The following is a 16694-nucleotide window of genomic DNA, read 5'->3' as shown; positions in this document are numbered from 1 at the left end:
GCCTGGGTGGCTCAGTCGGTTAAGTGTCCGACTGTTGGTCTCAGCTCGGGTCTTGATCTCGGGGGTCATGAGCTTCAGCCCAATGTTGGGCTCCACGCTGGGCATAGGGCCTATTTAAAAAAAAAGAGAAAAAAACCTGTATGCAAATATTAATAGTAGCTATTTTCTTTGTAACGAAAACCAGGAAAGAACCCAAAAGTCCACAAACTTGTGAATGAAAAACGAACTGCGGTCTATCTGTGCATGGAATAGTCCTCAGCAAGGAAAAAGGACTGCGCGGCAGATACGTGCTGACTCAGAGAAGCCACACGGAAAAGACGACATCACATGCGAGTCCATTAGGGTGCTGTCCGGAAAAGGCAAACCACAGCGGCACAAACAGACCAGAGGTTGCCAGGGACTTGGGGCGGGAGGGTTAACAGCCAAAGAGCACGGGGAAAATTTGGGAGTGAAGGAAATACTCTATGGGATGCTTGTGATGCCGGTTACAGAACTGGATACTTTTGTCAGAGTCATCGGGGCGCCTGGGTGGCTCAGTCGGTTGAGCGGCTGCCTTTGGCTCAGGTCACGATCTGGGGGTCCTGAGATCGAGCCCCGCATGGGGCCTGCTGCTCGGCGGGGAGTCTGCTTCTCCCTCTCCCTCTGCCTGCAGCTCCCCGGCCTCTGCTCAGTGTCTCTCTCTGTCAAATAAATAAATAAAATCTTAAAAAAAAAAAAAAAAAAGCTTGGGGAGGACCAGGGAAGCCAGGTCAATAAAGATAAAAAGCCCTGGGGCGGGGCGGGGAAGGGTTGGGGGGACCCGATGCTCAGAAGGGTGACGTCATGAGTCCAAGCCTTGTGGCCCCCCGATAGGAGGAGACACCCAGAGAGCTGGGCCAAGTCTGGGGGCCCACAGCATCCAGGTGGCTCTGGGATTGGGGAAGAGAAGGGCTGGATGGGGGAGCAATGGCTCTTTGGGGCAGGCTGGGTGTGTGCAACAGCGGGAGATCCTGAGATTTCTGAGATTTGGGGACTGCAGGGACAGAGGGACATGTGACGGCTCCAACAGTTCACAGGGCAGCGGGTCAGGGGCCTTCTCACACATCACCTCATTAATTCCTCACCCCAAACTATAGCTCAGAGAGGTTAGGTCAGCCTCCCAGGTCACACAGCAAAGCTGGTGGCAGTGCCTGGCCTGTTGACTCCAAAGCCAGTGCTCTCGCTCTAGGTATAGAAGGGTAGACAGGAATCCCTGAGGACCTGCTTCCCTCCCCAACTTGATGTAAAGCTCAGCCAAGTCACTTTCCCCTCTCTAGGCCTCAGTTTCCACCTCTGTAAAATGGGACTCTAATAGAACAATTCTCTAGAGCTCTGGTGGGAGAGAAAGAAAAGACCAGGGGACAGGAAGTGCCCTATTACCACCAGCCCAAGCACCCACTCTCACACTGGCTGAGGAAAACGAATTAGGAAGGTAAATTGGTGGCAAAAAAAAAAAAGAGGTTTCTTCCTTCTCCTTGGGCCTCAGTTTTCCCATTTGGCAAGGGGATAATTAAGCTAAATGATAGGTGGCAAACAGGGGGCCATTTCGAGCACCCATATACATTTTTTTTACCCCCAATCTTTATTATGAAACATTTCAAACACTCAAGCAGTTGAAGGCTGGGATGGCCATCCCTAATGCTTCCCTCTCTCTCTGCCTCTCTCTCCCCCCACGTAGACACATTGTTTTCTGAATCGTCTGAGGGTGAGTTACTGCCATCATAACCTCTCGCTCCTAACCCTTCAGCACGAAGAACAGGAACATTCTCACCTGTAACCACGATATGATTATCCCAGCAAAGGAAAAAGCTGTAGTTCTGTCCAATCCATGATCCGTACTCCAGTTACCCCATTATCTCCAACACATCTTTCATGGCTGGAGTTTTTGTTTGAACCAGGATCTCGCCCAGAATGGCTTATTCTGGTTTTGTCTGCTCTTCTCCCCTAATTTTTTTATTTTGAAGAAGTTTACATCTCACTGTGTTCTCTAACCAGTTGCCATCATTTAAACGTAAGAAGACCCCACTTTATTATTTGATTTCCACCCCGTCCTGAAAAACCAGGACAGGTTTCCCACGGGGGACAGTCAGCAGAGCCGGGGTGAGCAGCGCTGCCCCTTTGGACGGGGCGGGAAGTCCCCCCTCTGCCACACGCCACACGGCTCCCTTTCGTCAGACACCCAGCCCGGCTGCCTCAATCTCGTAACCTGCCTGGGCCCCACAGCCGCTGCCCTTTGGACCCCGATCTGCTCCGGATGATCTCAGAGACACCGGGTCTTCTCAGGAGGGAGCCATCGTTGCCCTTGGGAAGGTCCTGTCGGTCGCGCCCACCTGGTGGCTCGTCCTCTACTGGGCACGCCAGACTCCGGACTCAGCCTCACCTGCGTTCAAATCCCAGCTCACTACCCACCCCTGAGGAGACTACGGACAGTCCTCAGCCTCCCCAAAGCCCGGTGCCCTCATTTGTATGACCCCCGCGGCCCCGGGTGAGCGTGAGGATTTAATGGGATCGCACGCGGAAGGCACTCAGCACAGAGCCGGAGAGGGGAGCGCTCCAGGGGTGCTGCGGGTAGCCGATGTGTTTTTGGGAAGACAGTTGCAAACGTCGGCAAAAACATCTGTGCAAACGTTCACGTCGATGCAGTGAGAGATTGGAAGTTGACCTAAATGCCCAACAACAGGGAGCTGGTTAGAGCTGGTTAATCACTGCGTCCACGAGACAGAAGATTCAGCCGTGGAGACAAAGACGCTATATTTAGAAATGACCCAATTGGCCGTCAGTAAAGGACTGTGTCTAAGAGAATGGTTAGGGTCTTGTCATCTGCTAGTGACATCATGAGATTCCATCAACGGCAGGCTGCACAGCTGTGGAGTGGGGACACTGCTGGGCCCCGGGGACGTCCCAGCAGGTGACACGCCACCCTTCAGGGTTCTGTGCTGATGTGGGGATTAAAAATGGGAAGAAAGAATCTCTACTCGTACGTACTCAGGTGTATGTGTGGGAAGTCTGGACAAAGTCCTAAGAAACAAGTAAATCGCTTGCGCGTGGCCGGCGGGGAACGGGGAGCTTGGAAGCCGCGGGCATCAGGTAGACGGCGGTTCCCGGTTGCCTGGATGTGCTTCCCTTTAGTGTTTCACACACGTGAACATATTGCCTAGTCAAAAATTAAATGTAAAAACGTTCTTAGGGCGCCTGGGTGGCTCGGTCGGTGAAGGGTCTGCTATCGGCTTGGGTCGTGATCCCAGGCTCCTGGGATCGAGCCCCACGTTGGGCTCCCTGATGGGAGGGGAGTCTGCTTCTCCCTCTCCCTATGCCTCTCACCCTGGCTCGTGCTATCTCTCACTCGTTCTCTCTCTCTCAAATAAATAAATGAAATCTTTGGGGGAAAGAAAAACGTTCTTAAAGAATGAGCTGTGGTTTTCATATATTAACCAAGGAAAATGCTCACAGTATATTGTTAAAAGGAGAAAACCCACTACAAAGCAGTGAATATGATTTGATTACATTTGTGTTAGGAAGAAACGTCTGTGTAGAGAGCTCCAGCCTCTGCCTTTTTCATGACTGTCTTCCAGAAACCAGAACACACAGCAGTGGCTGAAAAACATCGAATGAGCCAGTGAAGGAATGAGTGAAGGCCGACGTCTAGAAGGACACACAGCCCACCTGCGAACAGTGGTGGACTTTGGAGGTAGGTTTCGGAGGGGCTTTTACCCTGTTGATATTTTTTTGTGTATTCTGAAACTTTTAAATGAGCCGCCTTGTGCACCTAATCAGGAAAGAAGAACAGTAGAGGCATTAAAAGGAAAAGTGAAGGCTCTGTCCATGGGCGTGGGGGCGGCCGGGGTCCAGATGAGGAAAGGGGGTGGGGGCTCACTGGGAAGAATGTTGGGTTGGCAAGCAGGGCAGGAATCCCACCCACCCTGCCCACACTCATTCCACACAGGCCTGGCAGAGCCGAGGTCCTAGGGGGTCAGCTAGGGCTGCGGGAGTGAGGGCGAGGCCCAGAGAAGGCCTGTGACTGGCCTGGGGTCTCCGAGCAGGGTCAGGATGGACGAGCCAGGCCTGCTTGGGTCTCAGCCTCCAACGGCGAGAAGATGGGATGCTTGGTGACGTTACGCGTAGCCCTGAACTCGATTTCACAGATAAGGAAACTGAGGCCCGGGGTAGAGAGCTAGAGGGGCTAGGAGCACAGGTCTGCAGACAGACTGGCTCAGATTCTAAATCTGTCACTTTCAGGAGCCCACTGCTGACAGGCTTAGCACCCCCGGCCCATCACAAAGACACCGTGCTGACTGGAGGAGAGCGCCTAGATGGCCACGTGCTGCATGATTCCATTTCTACGACGTGCTGGAAAAGACGAAACAACAGGGACAGAAAACAAATCAGAGTGGGGTGGGGGAGAGGTTAAAAGGGGCTCAGGGGACTTGGGGGGATGATAAAACGTTCATAACTTGGTTGCCGTGCTAGCTACGGGAGGGTACACATTTCTCAGAGCTATGCGCTGAAAGTCATTTTTACTATATGTAGGCGTGACCTGAAATGTTGAAAATTCTTTTAAAAACCCCAAAATGAAAACCTCCGTCACGATGGGTACATTGACCTTGACTTTACTCTTCAATGTATTTATATATACTGTATATTTGACATTTTCCAGTATTAAAAAGAAAAGCAAAAAACCTAAGACTGCATCCCTGATCTGCTCAAAACCTTCCCATAGCTCCCTCCTGGCTCAGAGGAAAGGCCGAAGGCCTCGCTGTGGTCAGCGAGGACGCTCAGTCTATCCCCCAGGCCCTTCAGCCTCACCTGTCTCCCCAGCTCACTATGCCCCAGCCCCACCGGCCTCAGTGTGTTCTTTAAACACACCTCAGGGCCTTTGCATTGGCTGTCGTCTCTGCCTAGACCGCTTTTCCCCACAACATCTCCTGACTCACTTTCTTACCTCCTTCAAATCATTCATTAAAGGACCCCAAGTCATTAGAGGTGTGTCCTGGCCACCCTGTCTGAAAGTTCCTCCAGAAGCGTTGCCCACGTCCCTCCTGGCTGAATATCTGGGGCATTTGTCTCCATGAGATAGACCATGTATCTATTTCTTTCTTTGCTTATTGTCTCTCCCTCTGCTAGAACGTAAGCTCCTGAAGGGCAAGGACCTTGGTCTGTTTCATTGTGTCCCCTTAGAATAGTGCCTGGCACACAGTAGGTGCTCAATACATATTTGCTAAATGAATTAATGATTGAATAAATGATAACTTACAGATAGACCTGGTCTCCATGTGGCCCCACCAGGTCCCAGCCATAGGGGCTTTAAGCACCCAGGGCTCATCTACGCCAAGACTATTGGGACCCAGATTTACTTTCTAACTTTTGGGGTCACACGTTCTTTCAGCAACGCATCCCCAAGTTCTCCTTCATGGCCAGCATGCTCTGGGTGAAAACATAAGGTAAATCCATTCAGCTTGGTGTATATTAGTTGCTCACCTTACGTTTTATTGATCTAGTGCCTTCTTTCCCAAATGATTTCTGCAAGTTTTAAAGACCCCAGAAAGCTAGTAGACATTAAAAGCTAGGAGAGAAAGAAAGGAGTCAAAACCGCGGAGGATCTTGGGCTCTTCTGCTAGGCCTGGTCTGCACTGGGCTCTGCCAGGGACTCATTCAGAGAGGAATCTCCCCTGGACCCACGTTGACTGGGAAGCATCAGTGAGGGCTTCCTGGAGACGGTGATGTTTGAGCAACAACACAAGCAAAGGCCCAGAGTGGGAAACAGAACGGCCTGTTCATGGAATTTCTAGAAGCAAGTTCTTTGGAGACAAAGAAGTCACCTGAGACATATAGGAGGTCACATCTTGCTTGCTCGGCATTGTAACTGGCCCTGACTCAGCTGAGGTCAAGGCCCCCTCTGACCCCAGAATCCTCTTCTGTCTCCTTGTACATAATGACTCACTCCTCAGCTTTGTTTTTGTTTCCAAACTCCATGATAACTCTTGTAAAAAAAAAAAAAAAGTCGGCTAGGATAGTCTCAGTAAATATATCTGACAAATGACTCACGACGAAGCTATGAAAAAAATAATAAACCTCCAATAAATCAGAAAGAAGAAAAATGAATGGGCAAAATGCTTAAACAGGTTCTCCACAAAATTGGATATCGAAATGGCCAAGAATCATTTGAAAAAGGCTCAACATCATCAGTCATCAGGAAAATGCAAATTTAAGCCACCCAAAGAACCCTTCACATTCATCAGAATGGCTACAGTGCAAAGGGCGACACCACCAAATGGAACTCTCAAAATTATTGTTAGGATCATAAAATGCTGCAGCCACTTTGGAAGAAGGTCTGACAATTTCTCATAATTTGGTCTCATAAAGGTCTGGCCGTTTCTCTTACACCTTCAGTGAGACCCAGCATTCTTGGTAGCCACCAACAGGAATGCGACAGTAGGGACACCAAAAGAGGGCTCAAGAATGTGTTCAAAAGAGGTGTTCAAGATTTATTCATAATAGTCAAAACCTGAAAGCGACACAAATGCCCACCAAGAGGTGGGCGGATCAGAAATTATGGGGGGGGCGTTGTCTGGCTCAGTCAGTAGAGCATGAGACTCTCAATCTCAGGGTCTTGAGTTCAAGCCCCACATTGGGGGTGGAGTCTACTTAAATTAAATAAATAAAAATAATAAAAATTATGGTATATGCCACACAATGGAATACCATTCAGCAATGGAAAATACACAACATGGATGAATGCCATAGATTAAAATGTTGAACGAAAGAAACGGAACGCTACAAAGTGCATACTCTGTGATTCTGTTTATGTGACGTTTTAGGAAAATCAAATTAGTCCAGGACAGCGGTTACCCCAAAGGGTGGGGCGCTGACTGGAAGGGAGCGAGGGAAACACAAGTGCTCTCTACTGTGAGTTGGGTAGCGGTCACGTGGCAATGAACGTCCAGCTTACATCTTAGTAAACAACCGGTAAAAGGCAACCTGCAATCAGGTGTCTGGTAGGCAGCAACGGGGGGGAGGTCCCGCGCCGCTTCAGGGGTGAACCAGATGAGGGTAGAGGGAAGGCAGGTGAAGTCCGCCTTCGGAAAGGAAGTCTGCCAACACCACCACCACCAACCCCCCCGCAGTCCTATGAGTCCTAGTTAAAGTCCCTGCCCCTTTTCTGGGACTCAGTTTCCCCATCTCTGGAACGGATCCAGGGGTCTCCAAGGTTTCTTCCTACACTTCCGCCTCTTTGGGGTGAGCTGGCATTTCACCCCTATCCCAAACAAGGCTTCCCGGGATTGTTGCTCCTCACCAGCCACACCTGCATACGGGTGGGAACGTCACCACCAACCCTCCCATTGCTGCTTACGAATCACCGCTGAGCGCCTTGGGCCTCTAGTCCTCATCTGTGTAATGGAGTCAAGCATACCTATTTCTCAGGCGTGCGCTGAGAATTCTCACCGAGCTCAGTGAGTCCTTACTGAGCGCTCCCCGTAGCTTACCAGGGCTTGGCTTTGCACAAGCTGTGCACACAGCAAGTGCTTAATAAATGGTGGCTTCCAGAGGATGATGAGAACTCCTCATAGGTCGTTACATCTTTTTGAGAACGGGTCCGTGGGGGCGGGCAAAGTTGCCTGTGGGTCAAACGCAAGAGGGAAAAGTGTCCCTGACGCGAATGCGGCTCGCGTTGTTTTGTTGGGAGCGACGAGGGGAACGCGGCCAGGGAGGCGCACGGCCCCTTTAAGAGTCGAATGGAATGTATCAAAACAAAAAGGTCGCGCGCCCACTGGCTGCGCGCCGCACGTGACCTCACAGCTGATTTCCTGGCCCCCCTCCTTTTTTTTTGTTGCTGCCGCCGCCGCGGCCGCCGCCGAGTGTCAGTTTCTGCGCCGCCGCCTGCGGTCTCCCGGCCGCGGGCTGCCGGCCGCCCCGCGCCCCCGTCCCCGCCGCCGCCACCGCCGCCGCCGCGGGCCCGCGCGCCTCTCCGCGCGCCCGGCTCCGCCGAGCCGGCGCGGGACGCGGGTCCCAGCGGCCGCTGCCCGGCGCTGCCCGGCGCGCAGATGGCGCACTCGGCGGCCGCCGTGCCGCTGGGCGCGCTGGAGCAGGGCTGCCCCATCCGCGTGGAGCACGACCGCCGGCGCCGCCAGTTCACCGTCCGGCTCAACGGTAACGCGGCGTCCGGCCCGCCCCCGCCTTTTGTCTGCGAGCGAGCGGGGCCCGCCGAGGCCGCCCCCTAGCTGGGGCGCGCGCCCCCGGCCCGCAGCCCGGGAGGGGCTTCGCGAGCGCGCGCCGCGGGGTGGCCTCGGCGGCCGCCGCTCCGGTGCCGCTCCGCCCAGCGCTCGGGGAGCAGGCCGGGGCCGCGCTCGCGGGCTAGGTGGGGGCGCGGCCGACTCGCGGGGCTGGGAGGAGCGGGCTGCCCGGGAGAGGCGTGTCCAGGCGGAGCACCGCGGGCAGGCGGGCAGGGGACCCCCGGGGAAGGCAGAGGTAGGAGTAGGGTCAGCTCTCGTGTCCTCTGCTGCCAGCACCGGGCTTCAAGCCGCAGGGGACCCGCTCAAGCGCGGCAGTTTTCCGTGTTGGACACCCCCTGAGGGCTGCTGTTGGAGATCCTGGAGAGTGGGTCAAGGGTGACCGCCTCCCTTTCCCCGGGTGTTAAATGGCTTCTTGCCGCCCCTGGGAACTTTAGCTTTTCTGCACGGGGGTAGTTGGGGGAATCTTCCGGGGCTGAGGGAGACCAGGGTGTCTGCCTCAGTGGGGACTATGGCTGGGAAGGTGTCACCATCAGCCCTGTTGGCTCTGAGACTTTGGCCAAGTTGCCTCATCTCTGTGCCCCAGTTTCTCCATCTGGGCAATGGGAGTAACACCAGTGCACACCTGTCCCCTGCTTGTAGGGATGAAATGCTGTCCTGAGGGTAAAGAAGGCTTAGAATACCGCTAGCAGCCCATAGCAAGAGCTACTCTACAGACCGATGGTTGTTTTTAAAACCAGAAAGCAGAGTCAAGTCTTCATTTTCTGTAAAGAAAGTTTCTCGGGGCTGGGGTTGGGGCATGGACGTTTCTCGGGCCCCACCACATCCCTGTTACAACCTCCCTGTGATGGGGACATTTTCACCTCACGTTACGGATGAGTAGATTGAGGTTTGAACCCTAGCGAAGGAGTGACTTGCCCCGCATCACAAAGTCCCAGACCTCAGACCTGGGCCCAGCTGACCCTACACAGCGTTCTTTCCACGTGGACGTAAGTCCTTCCACCGCCATGCTGCTCGCCGCGGCCCAGCTGGCCTTGACACTCAGGGCTGGCCATTCTTGTGGGGAGGGTCCTTGTGGTTTTTCAGATCTTCTTTCCTGAGGTTCCAGAGAGGCCTCTGGTTCCCTCGGGGGCCCAAGAGGCTCCTTTATACATTCACAGGGACAGAAGAAAAAGGGAATGTTTGGGGTTTTCCTTTTTTGTTTTGTTTTGTTTTTTTTGGTTTTTTGCGAATCAGTACAGCCAGAGGACACCACCCCTCTAACTGGCTGTGGTCAAAGCTGGACATCCTCACCATATTTCTAAACTTGTCTCCTTCCCTTCCTCAAGTGGCTAACTATAAAATGGACTGGGGATCCCCCAGCCCAGCCCAGGGAGGAGTGGGGGGCCGCCAGCTTCTCTCTAGCCTGGAAGGTGGGGTCCGGCTGTGCGTATGGGGCGTGGGGGGAGATCATCTGTGTCGGGGCCCAGTCCGGCCTCGGCTGGGGAGGGGAACAGCGTGGCACAGAGTCTGCTGAACTACAGGGCAAGGCCTGGAGACTGGCTCCTTGTAGCCATTGGGAGAGGTGAGTGCTTGGGCTGAGAGCAGAGCAGCCCCAGGGCTCCGGGGCCATCCCCCTGGCAGGGCTGTGCTGAGAAGCTTCCAGCAAGCTCTTGCTGTGCGTGAGGGCACAGCTGGGGCAGCTGCGTGGCAGTCCCTGTGTCCCAGGCAGGCCGTGGGCATGCGAGGGAGGGGTGAGGGGAAACGGCTCTTCCTGTTGTACAGATGAGGGTACCGAGACGCAGGGAAGTGACCGAGTGGCTCAGGGTCCTGTACCTTGGAGGTGGAAGAACTGGGATTCACTCCGCAAGCCCTTAACTGCACACCTGCTGTGTGCCAGGCATTGCTCTAGGTGCTGAGTACTCGTGGACGGACAGTCTAGAAGGACGTGGACACTAAGGAAGGTGTAAAGTGTCCTAGAAAGCAAGGGCCTGGTGAGAAGACAGCAGGGCAGCAGAAAGACATGTCGGGAAAGGGCTGCTGTTTAGAATCAGGTGTCCCGGAGGGCCGCTCTGGGAAGGGGCCAGTTAAGTAAAGACCTAAAAGAGACAAGGAAGGGAGAGCTCCAGCGGGAAGAGCACTCCGAGGGGAAGCAGCAGCAGCAGCAAAGGCCCTGTGGTTGCCCGGCGTGAGTCCAGGGCGGTAGAGACTGGAGTAATGGAGAAGGGAGGATTGGAGGATCGCAGCAGATACGCTCAAGAGGTCGGGGCGGGGGGGGCGGTGATACGGGGGCCACGGAAGCCGTAGTGAGGACTTGGCTTTGACTCCCTGCGAGGTGGGTGCCTCGGAGGGTCCTGAGCAGAGGCTGGGTGGTGTCCCGGGCTCCGTCTGGCCGCACCAGGGGAGCAGCCTGTGTGGGGCAAGGCGGAAGCAGGGAGTTAGCTACTGCACTGGTCCGGACGTCGTGAGCAGGGCGGCGGAGACATGGCCGGTCCCGGACAGACGGAGAAGGACGTGTGCATGGCTCTTACTGACGTGGCGTGTGAGGCAATGCTGCAGCCCAGGCCTGTCGCCCCCATCTCACGTTCCGAAACACTAGCTTGTATGTCACCATTTCGTAGGCAGGGAGACCAGGGCCCACAGCCAGTGGCATCTAAGCCAGAACTGAGCCCCCACCCCTGGGCGGTCCCTTCCTTGACCTTCCCTCTCTGCTCGCAGCCAGGACTGACTGTCCACGTGCCGCAGGGAGGAGGGTCATCTGGGGGTCCTAGGATCCTGGTGGTTTCCACTTCCTTCCTGACCCCCATTTTGCAGATGAGAAGACTGAGGCCCCAGAGGGTTAGCGGGTACCTCTGGCCTCCGTCGGCACCCTCGAAGGCCGCAGGACTGAAAGCGAAGCACCGAGTCCCATGGCATTCAGATCCCAATCCTGGATTTGAGGCCTGACCCCATGTTGCCACCCCACAGTGTCCCGTGACCCTTGGAGCAGTGTTGCTGAGCAGGGAGGGTGGGAGAGGACGCGTGGTGTGGCGAGGGGCCTCGCCCGCTGTGTGGAGGGACTTCCCTGGGTAGCCCCAGGCCCTGCCCTCAGTGCCTCCTGGCTGCAGCCCCTTTGTCAAAGCCACCTCCGAGCCACTGGTGTCGCCCCTCCCAGGGGCCCGGGTTCTGGCTTTGCCTCCGCTTCAGTGTCCTGATCTGTACCATGGGGTTTGGATCCACTGGCCCTCCTCTCAGGCCTGGCTTGGCCAGAGCAGGGATCGTGTCCCTCTGCAAAGATCCCACGTCTCCCACCCAGAATCGCAGCTCCTCTTTCTCCACCTGCCAGGGCAGACAATCTCTTGGTGACCGCGTCTCCTGGTAGCTTCCCGGGGACTTCGGTCCTGAGTTGGGGCTGGGTGGAGGGTACCAGAGTGGAGAAACCCAGGGCAGGCCCCCTCCCCCCCCCCGCCGAGCGGAGCAGCTTTCCCTTTTCTCAAAACTAGTTCCAGTTCACGGTCTCGAGGTGATTCTGAGGTCCAGGAGGGTGGCAGCGATGGTCCCAGGCAGGACAGGTAAGGGCTTGGACGCAGAGGTGTCAGGACTGGCCTGAGGTCACCTGGCAGAGCCGGGACTGGAACTCAGAGCTCCAGCCTGCCCTGGGCTTGTCCCTGTGCCCCCGATGGCAAGCACTGACCCCCTTGCTGTGAGGCTCGGAGTGCTTGACAGCTCACGAAGCCCGTCCAGATAAGGGCCTAGGGCCTGAGCAGGCGACCAGCACAGCGCGGCAAAGGCTGGGGGGTCGGGAGCTGTCTGTGTGTGAGGACAGCAAGGCCAGTGTGGCTGGACCCGGGCCCCCGCAGAGGCCACACGGGATCCAGTGGCCGGATGCAGGGAAGCCAGCAAGGCAGCCGGAAGGGGGTGCCCGCGGAGATGGGCGCGGCGGCCAGATTCCAGGCACATTTCGAAGGTTATGTCCGTGCACTGCTGAAGGGTCAGAGCAGCGTGTGAGAGGAAGGCAAGGCGTGGAGGACCTCGTTGATCTTGGCCTGAGTCACGAGAGGCTGGCCCTTTCCTGGGGCGCTCCAGACCAGTTTGGTGGGGTAGGGGTGGACTGGGCCGGGTCAGGTGTCGGTGGCTGGGACAAGGTGACCTTCGCTGCCCCTCTAAGGCCGAGGTGGGTGCCCGGCCATAGGCCAGGTGTGCCAAGATAGTCTGCTAGGGGCCTGGGTCCTGCCCAGCCTAGAGTGCTGCGGCCTGGCCAGTTGGGGGGGTTCACCATGGAGCTTTCTCCCTCACACGGGTGACCCCAGATGCCTCTTTGTACCTCTTTCAGCCAGCAAACTCTGAGCTCAGCCCCACATGCTGCCAGGCTGTGTAACTGCCTCTTGGAGCCTCAGTTTCCCCATCTGTAAACAGGGCTGTAAGAATCTTACCCACTTTGCAAGACGGTGGTGACGAATAGTGTGTGGAGAGAGCCGAGCACAGGACTGCCCGTGGCAGGGCCCCACGGGTGTGAGCTGCCTGTCATCTCCCTGAAGGCCAGCCCGGGAACGCCAGGACCCCAACATGGCTTCCTACTGCTCTCTGTCCCTCATTCGGGTTCAGCCCCGCCCACTCACTGATCCTTGAACATTCCACCTCAGGGCCTTTGCACGTGCTCTTCTTGGCACCGGACAGCTCATCCCCTGCATCTCCTTTGAGATCGGATCGTTCACCTCCTCCAGGTCGTTGCTCAAAAGAGGCCTCCCTGTAGACGCCATGTAAGATGGCAGCCCCCTGCCTTCTCTGCTGTATCCCAGCTTATCACCTTCGAGTTTCTACTATTACAATGGTATTGTTTATCTGTCTCCCTCCCTGAAGGAAGGTGGAGTCAGTTTTCTTCAGGGCTGCAGGCACAGCGCTCCAAACCCTGCCCAGCACATAGTAGGCCTTCCGTGAGTTTTGGGTCCTTAAATGGCCAGGGCAGACAGGCCGCAGCTCCTTCAGTGACTGGTGACCAGCTCAGGCCCAAAATAGCCTCCCGATCTCTGCTCTCCCCTACTGGGTGAGCCGAATTCACTCCCCGGTACAGACGCGGGAGCCAAGAGCCAAGTCCCATGCCACCCAGCGGGGGCAGGTGGCCGTCGCTCGGCCTGCAGAGAGGGGGAGACGTTGGGGATCCCGAGGTGTGGGGAGGAGGCGGGACTGGGGCCACCCGCGCTGGGGCCAAGAAGGGAAAAGGGCATTCCAGACAGAAGAAACTGCGGAGGCAAAGGCCTGGAGGCAGGGGGTAGGAGGCGTGTTGAGGTGGGGCTGAGGGTCGGGAGGGAGGCCTGGGTACCGGCTTCACCTGGTACTTGCCGCGGTCCTTGGGTCTGTGGAGCTCAGTTTCCCCATCTGGAAATGGGCAGATGAATTACAGCCTCCTCCTGGAGCTCTGGGGAGAAACAGAAAGCCTCCCACGTGGGATGAGAGCCTGTTGCCATGTCCGATTTGCTGTGAGACCCTGGTCTGGTCATTGATATCTCTTGGCCTGTCAGCCCTCCACACTCACCACGGGCTGGGAGCCCAGGCAGCAATGAGGAGCGAATTCTCTCGGATGCTTTGAAGTTAAAACACATGAGAGATTATTTGCTTTAAAAATTAAAGAAAGACACTTGGCATTGACGTGCTTCCTTTTAGAACTGGTGAATGTGGTTTTTTTTTTTTTTCCTTCTTTTTTTAAGATTTTATTTATTTATCTGACAGAGAGACAGCCAGCGAGAGAGGGAACACAAGCAGGGGGAGTGGGAGAGGGAGAAGCAGGCTCATAGCGGAGGAGCCCGATGCGGGACTCGATCCTAGTACTCTGGGATCACGCCCTGAGCCGAAGGCAGATGCTTAACGACTGAGCCACCCAGGCGCCCCTGAATTGTGTTTTCTAACCTCAGGGCCTTTCCATCGACCGAGTCCTCAGCCCGTCCCTCCCTCAGCTACCCCCTCAACTCCGAGGTTTTCTTGGAGGGATCTCCGCAGACTGCCCCTGGCTAAATGGCCCCCTCTCACCCCCAACCCGCTTTATTTGTCCCTCGTACACGTACAGTGGCCTGAAACGATGGACCGTGGAGTCGTCCCGAACCCGTCTCTCTCCCTCACCGCGGCCAGGTCGCCGGCAAGTCCTGCCGCTAAACCTTCACAACACTGAGTCCGACTTCTTCCCGAACCCCCCTGCCTCTACCCACGTCCGCGTCCCCATCGTCACTCACATGGGCCAGTGCAGCGGCCGTCTCATTGGTCTCCCTTCATCTGTCCCGGGTCTGTTCTCGTGGCAGCCAGATGGGTCCTGTGAAATCCCAGTCACCTCGGGTCCCTCCTCTGTCAAGCACCCTCCTGTGGCTCCCAGTTCACAGTGACTTAAAGTCTCTGCAGCACCTGGTCCTGTTACATCCCTGCCCTCAGCACCCCCCACCCTCCCCTTTGCCCACACTGCTTGCCACCCCAGCCTCCTCACTGTCCCTCAAACCCATCAGACCCACGCCTGCCTCAGAGCCTTTTCACTGGCTGTTCCCTCTGCCAAAACACAGTTCCCGGAGACATCCCACGGATGACTCCCTCTGCTGCTTCCTGTTTCTACGCAGCACGCCCTCCGTCCCTGCCCCACCCCTGCAAGCTAATTAACTTGCTTTTCTTGTTTACCCTCTGTCTCCCCTTCTACAGGCAAGGCTCTGTCTGGCTTGTTTGCAGCTGAGTCCCAGCACCAGAAACAGTGCCTGGGGCTCTGCAAACATCTGTCGAATGGAACGGATGGATACAGGGCTGAAGGGACAGATGGACAGATAGGGTGGCTGGCTGGGTGGATGACGTGTGCTGAGAGGGGTTACCAGAGCAAAGGCTCACGTGCTCCTGTGTTCCAGGCACTGCTCTTAGCGTTGTGTAGACATGACCTCACTCGGTCCTCTCAACGCGACGAGGAATGCTTTATTATATGCCCCCGTTTATGGGTAAGGAAACTGAGGCACAGAGAGGTCATTCCAGGTCCAACCCCGGCACCCTGGCTCCAGACTCCCATCCCTGCATCTGCGTGACTTAAGCCCCAAGTGTGTCCCGGGCCTCACCTGTTGGCCGTCCTCCCTCCGCAGGATGTCACGACCGGGCCGTCCTGCTCTACGAGTATGTGGGCAAGCGGATTGTGGACCTGCAGCACACCGAGGTCCCCGACGCCTACCGCGGGCGCGGCATCGCCAAGCACCTGGCTAAGGTAGGGGGAGGGGGTGCCGCCCTCTCGCTTGGCTCAACCGTGGCCCTGGGGGGCCGGCCCGGGCCTGTGTCGTGGCCAGAGTGCGGACGGCGTCACCTTGCCAGCAGGCTACAGCTGGGAGCGGGCGGCTGTCCGGCAGCGCTCTGCCCTCCCCCGGCTCCTCTGCGGTGGCGGGTCTGGGCCCAGGCCCGGGGTTGTGTGGAGCTAGGCCCCCGGGGCCACAGACACCTGCTGTAAGTTAGCGGCTTGCTGGCCGGGCCCGGCCCCTACGTGATAGGTGCTCAGTAAAGTTCCTGAACAAGCAGGTAGAGGACTGTCCGAGCACAGCGGCCTGCGTCCCATTGTGCCCCTGAGCCCTGCGTCCCCAGAGCCCAGGCCGGCTGGAGAGCAGGTGCGGGCTTCCTGCGGGGAACTGCAGCCCGGAACAGAGGCTGGCCTTCCGTTCGTGGTCCTGAGCCGTTCGTGACCACAGCTCCCATGGTCTTCCCTCTGGCTGCCCTGCCCACCTGCTCCCCCACCTCGGGGCTGTGTTCCTCTCCCCCTCCCCTCTCCTCATCTGGCTGCCGCCGCCAGGGCCAGCAGCTCGTGCCCGGGCTTGTAGACACAGCTGGCTCTTCCTGAGCGGGCCCGGCCTCCGCGCTGCCCTGTGGGGCTTGTCCCGTGCTGCCTCGGAGGAAACTCTGAGAGTCACTGACCCGGGTAGGGGGGAGGCGGGCCGTGGAGCTGGGTGCACCCCTCCCTAATGCTGGGGAGCCTTGGCAGCCGTGGGATCTTCTGGATGCCCCCGTCCGTGGCTCCCGTGAGCCCTGCCTGCCGAGGGCACGGAGGCTTTCACCATGTGGCCTCTGATGGCTGCCTTCGTGGGCCTTCCGTTTCTTTTTCTGTGAAATGGGAGGAGAGACTGGAATCCGGTCCCTCGAGGGTCTCGGGCTGTGAGCCCTGAGATGGGGTGTGGACAGGGAGGCGCAGCAAGGCCTGCTCAGGGGTGTGGAGCTGGCGGTTCACACGGGCTGTAAGCACAGGGTCCCTGGTAGGTGCTCAGTAAGTGCTCCTCCTCTCTCATCAGACCAGCCAGCCCCACCCAGGCTGTCCTCCACTTTGTTTCGGCAGACACTTATTAAACACCAACTGTATGCAGGACATCCTGCAAGGCACTGGGGGTAGGGGGCCTGCCCTCGCTCGCTGTCTCCTGAGCCCTTGGTGAGAACAACCACAGCCGTGATGAAGGCCGCCCTTCATCGCTGGCACCCTCATCGCTTCTCCACCCCCCCCCCCCC

The 16694-nt window shown here is 56.9% G+C and overlaps 1 protein-coding gene and 1 long non-coding RNA gene across 6 annotated transcripts in view; one reads left to right on the top strand and one right to left on the bottom strand.

Moving 5' to 3' along the window:
• Window positions 1-2650: 2650 nt before the first annotated feature.
• On the bottom strand, window positions 2651-7720 carry LOC103658476. Of its 5 annotated transcripts, none has more exons than XR_567185.2 (3): window positions 7500-7714; window positions 3523-4365; window positions 2651-3172 (listed from the first exon to the last, which is right to left on the bottom strand). It is a non-coding gene; the product is annotated as an uncharacterized LOC103658476 (long non-coding RNA). The 5 variants fall into 5 exon arrangements; XR_005834751.1 differs by lacking the exon at window positions 2651-3172 and adding an exon at window positions 5835-5995 and having other exon boundaries at window positions 3450-4365; window positions 7500-7720; XR_567183.2 differs by lacking the exon at window positions 2651-3172 and adding an exon at window positions 5270-5439 and having other exon boundaries at window positions 3450-4365; window positions 7500-7720.
• Window positions 7721-8020: 300 nt separating this feature from the next.
• The window catches only part of NATD1 (N-acetyltransferase domain containing 1), a 10361-nt gene continuing 1687 nt past the window's right edge, over window positions 8021-16694 (top strand). The window contains exons 1-2 of the mRNA XM_040630178.1: window positions 8021-8163; window positions 15299-15417. Of these exons, the coding sequence (XP_040486112.1) occupies window positions 8058-8163; window positions 15299-15417 (225 nt within the window). The 5' untranslated portion in view covers window positions 8021-8057. The remainder of the gene's footprint in view (window positions 8164-15298; window positions 15418-16694) is intronic.

This window comes from Ursus maritimus, unplaced genomic scaffold, assembly GCF_017311325.1.
Source record: "Ursus maritimus isolate PB19 unplaced genomic scaffold, ASM1731132v1 scaffold_14, whole genome shotgun sequence".
Classification (NCBI taxonomy): Eukaryota; Metazoa; Chordata; class Mammalia; order Carnivora; family Ursidae; genus Ursus; species Ursus maritimus.
The sequence above is the reverse complement of the archived record's forward strand: the minus strand, read 5'-3'. Positions and strand labels throughout refer to the sequence as shown.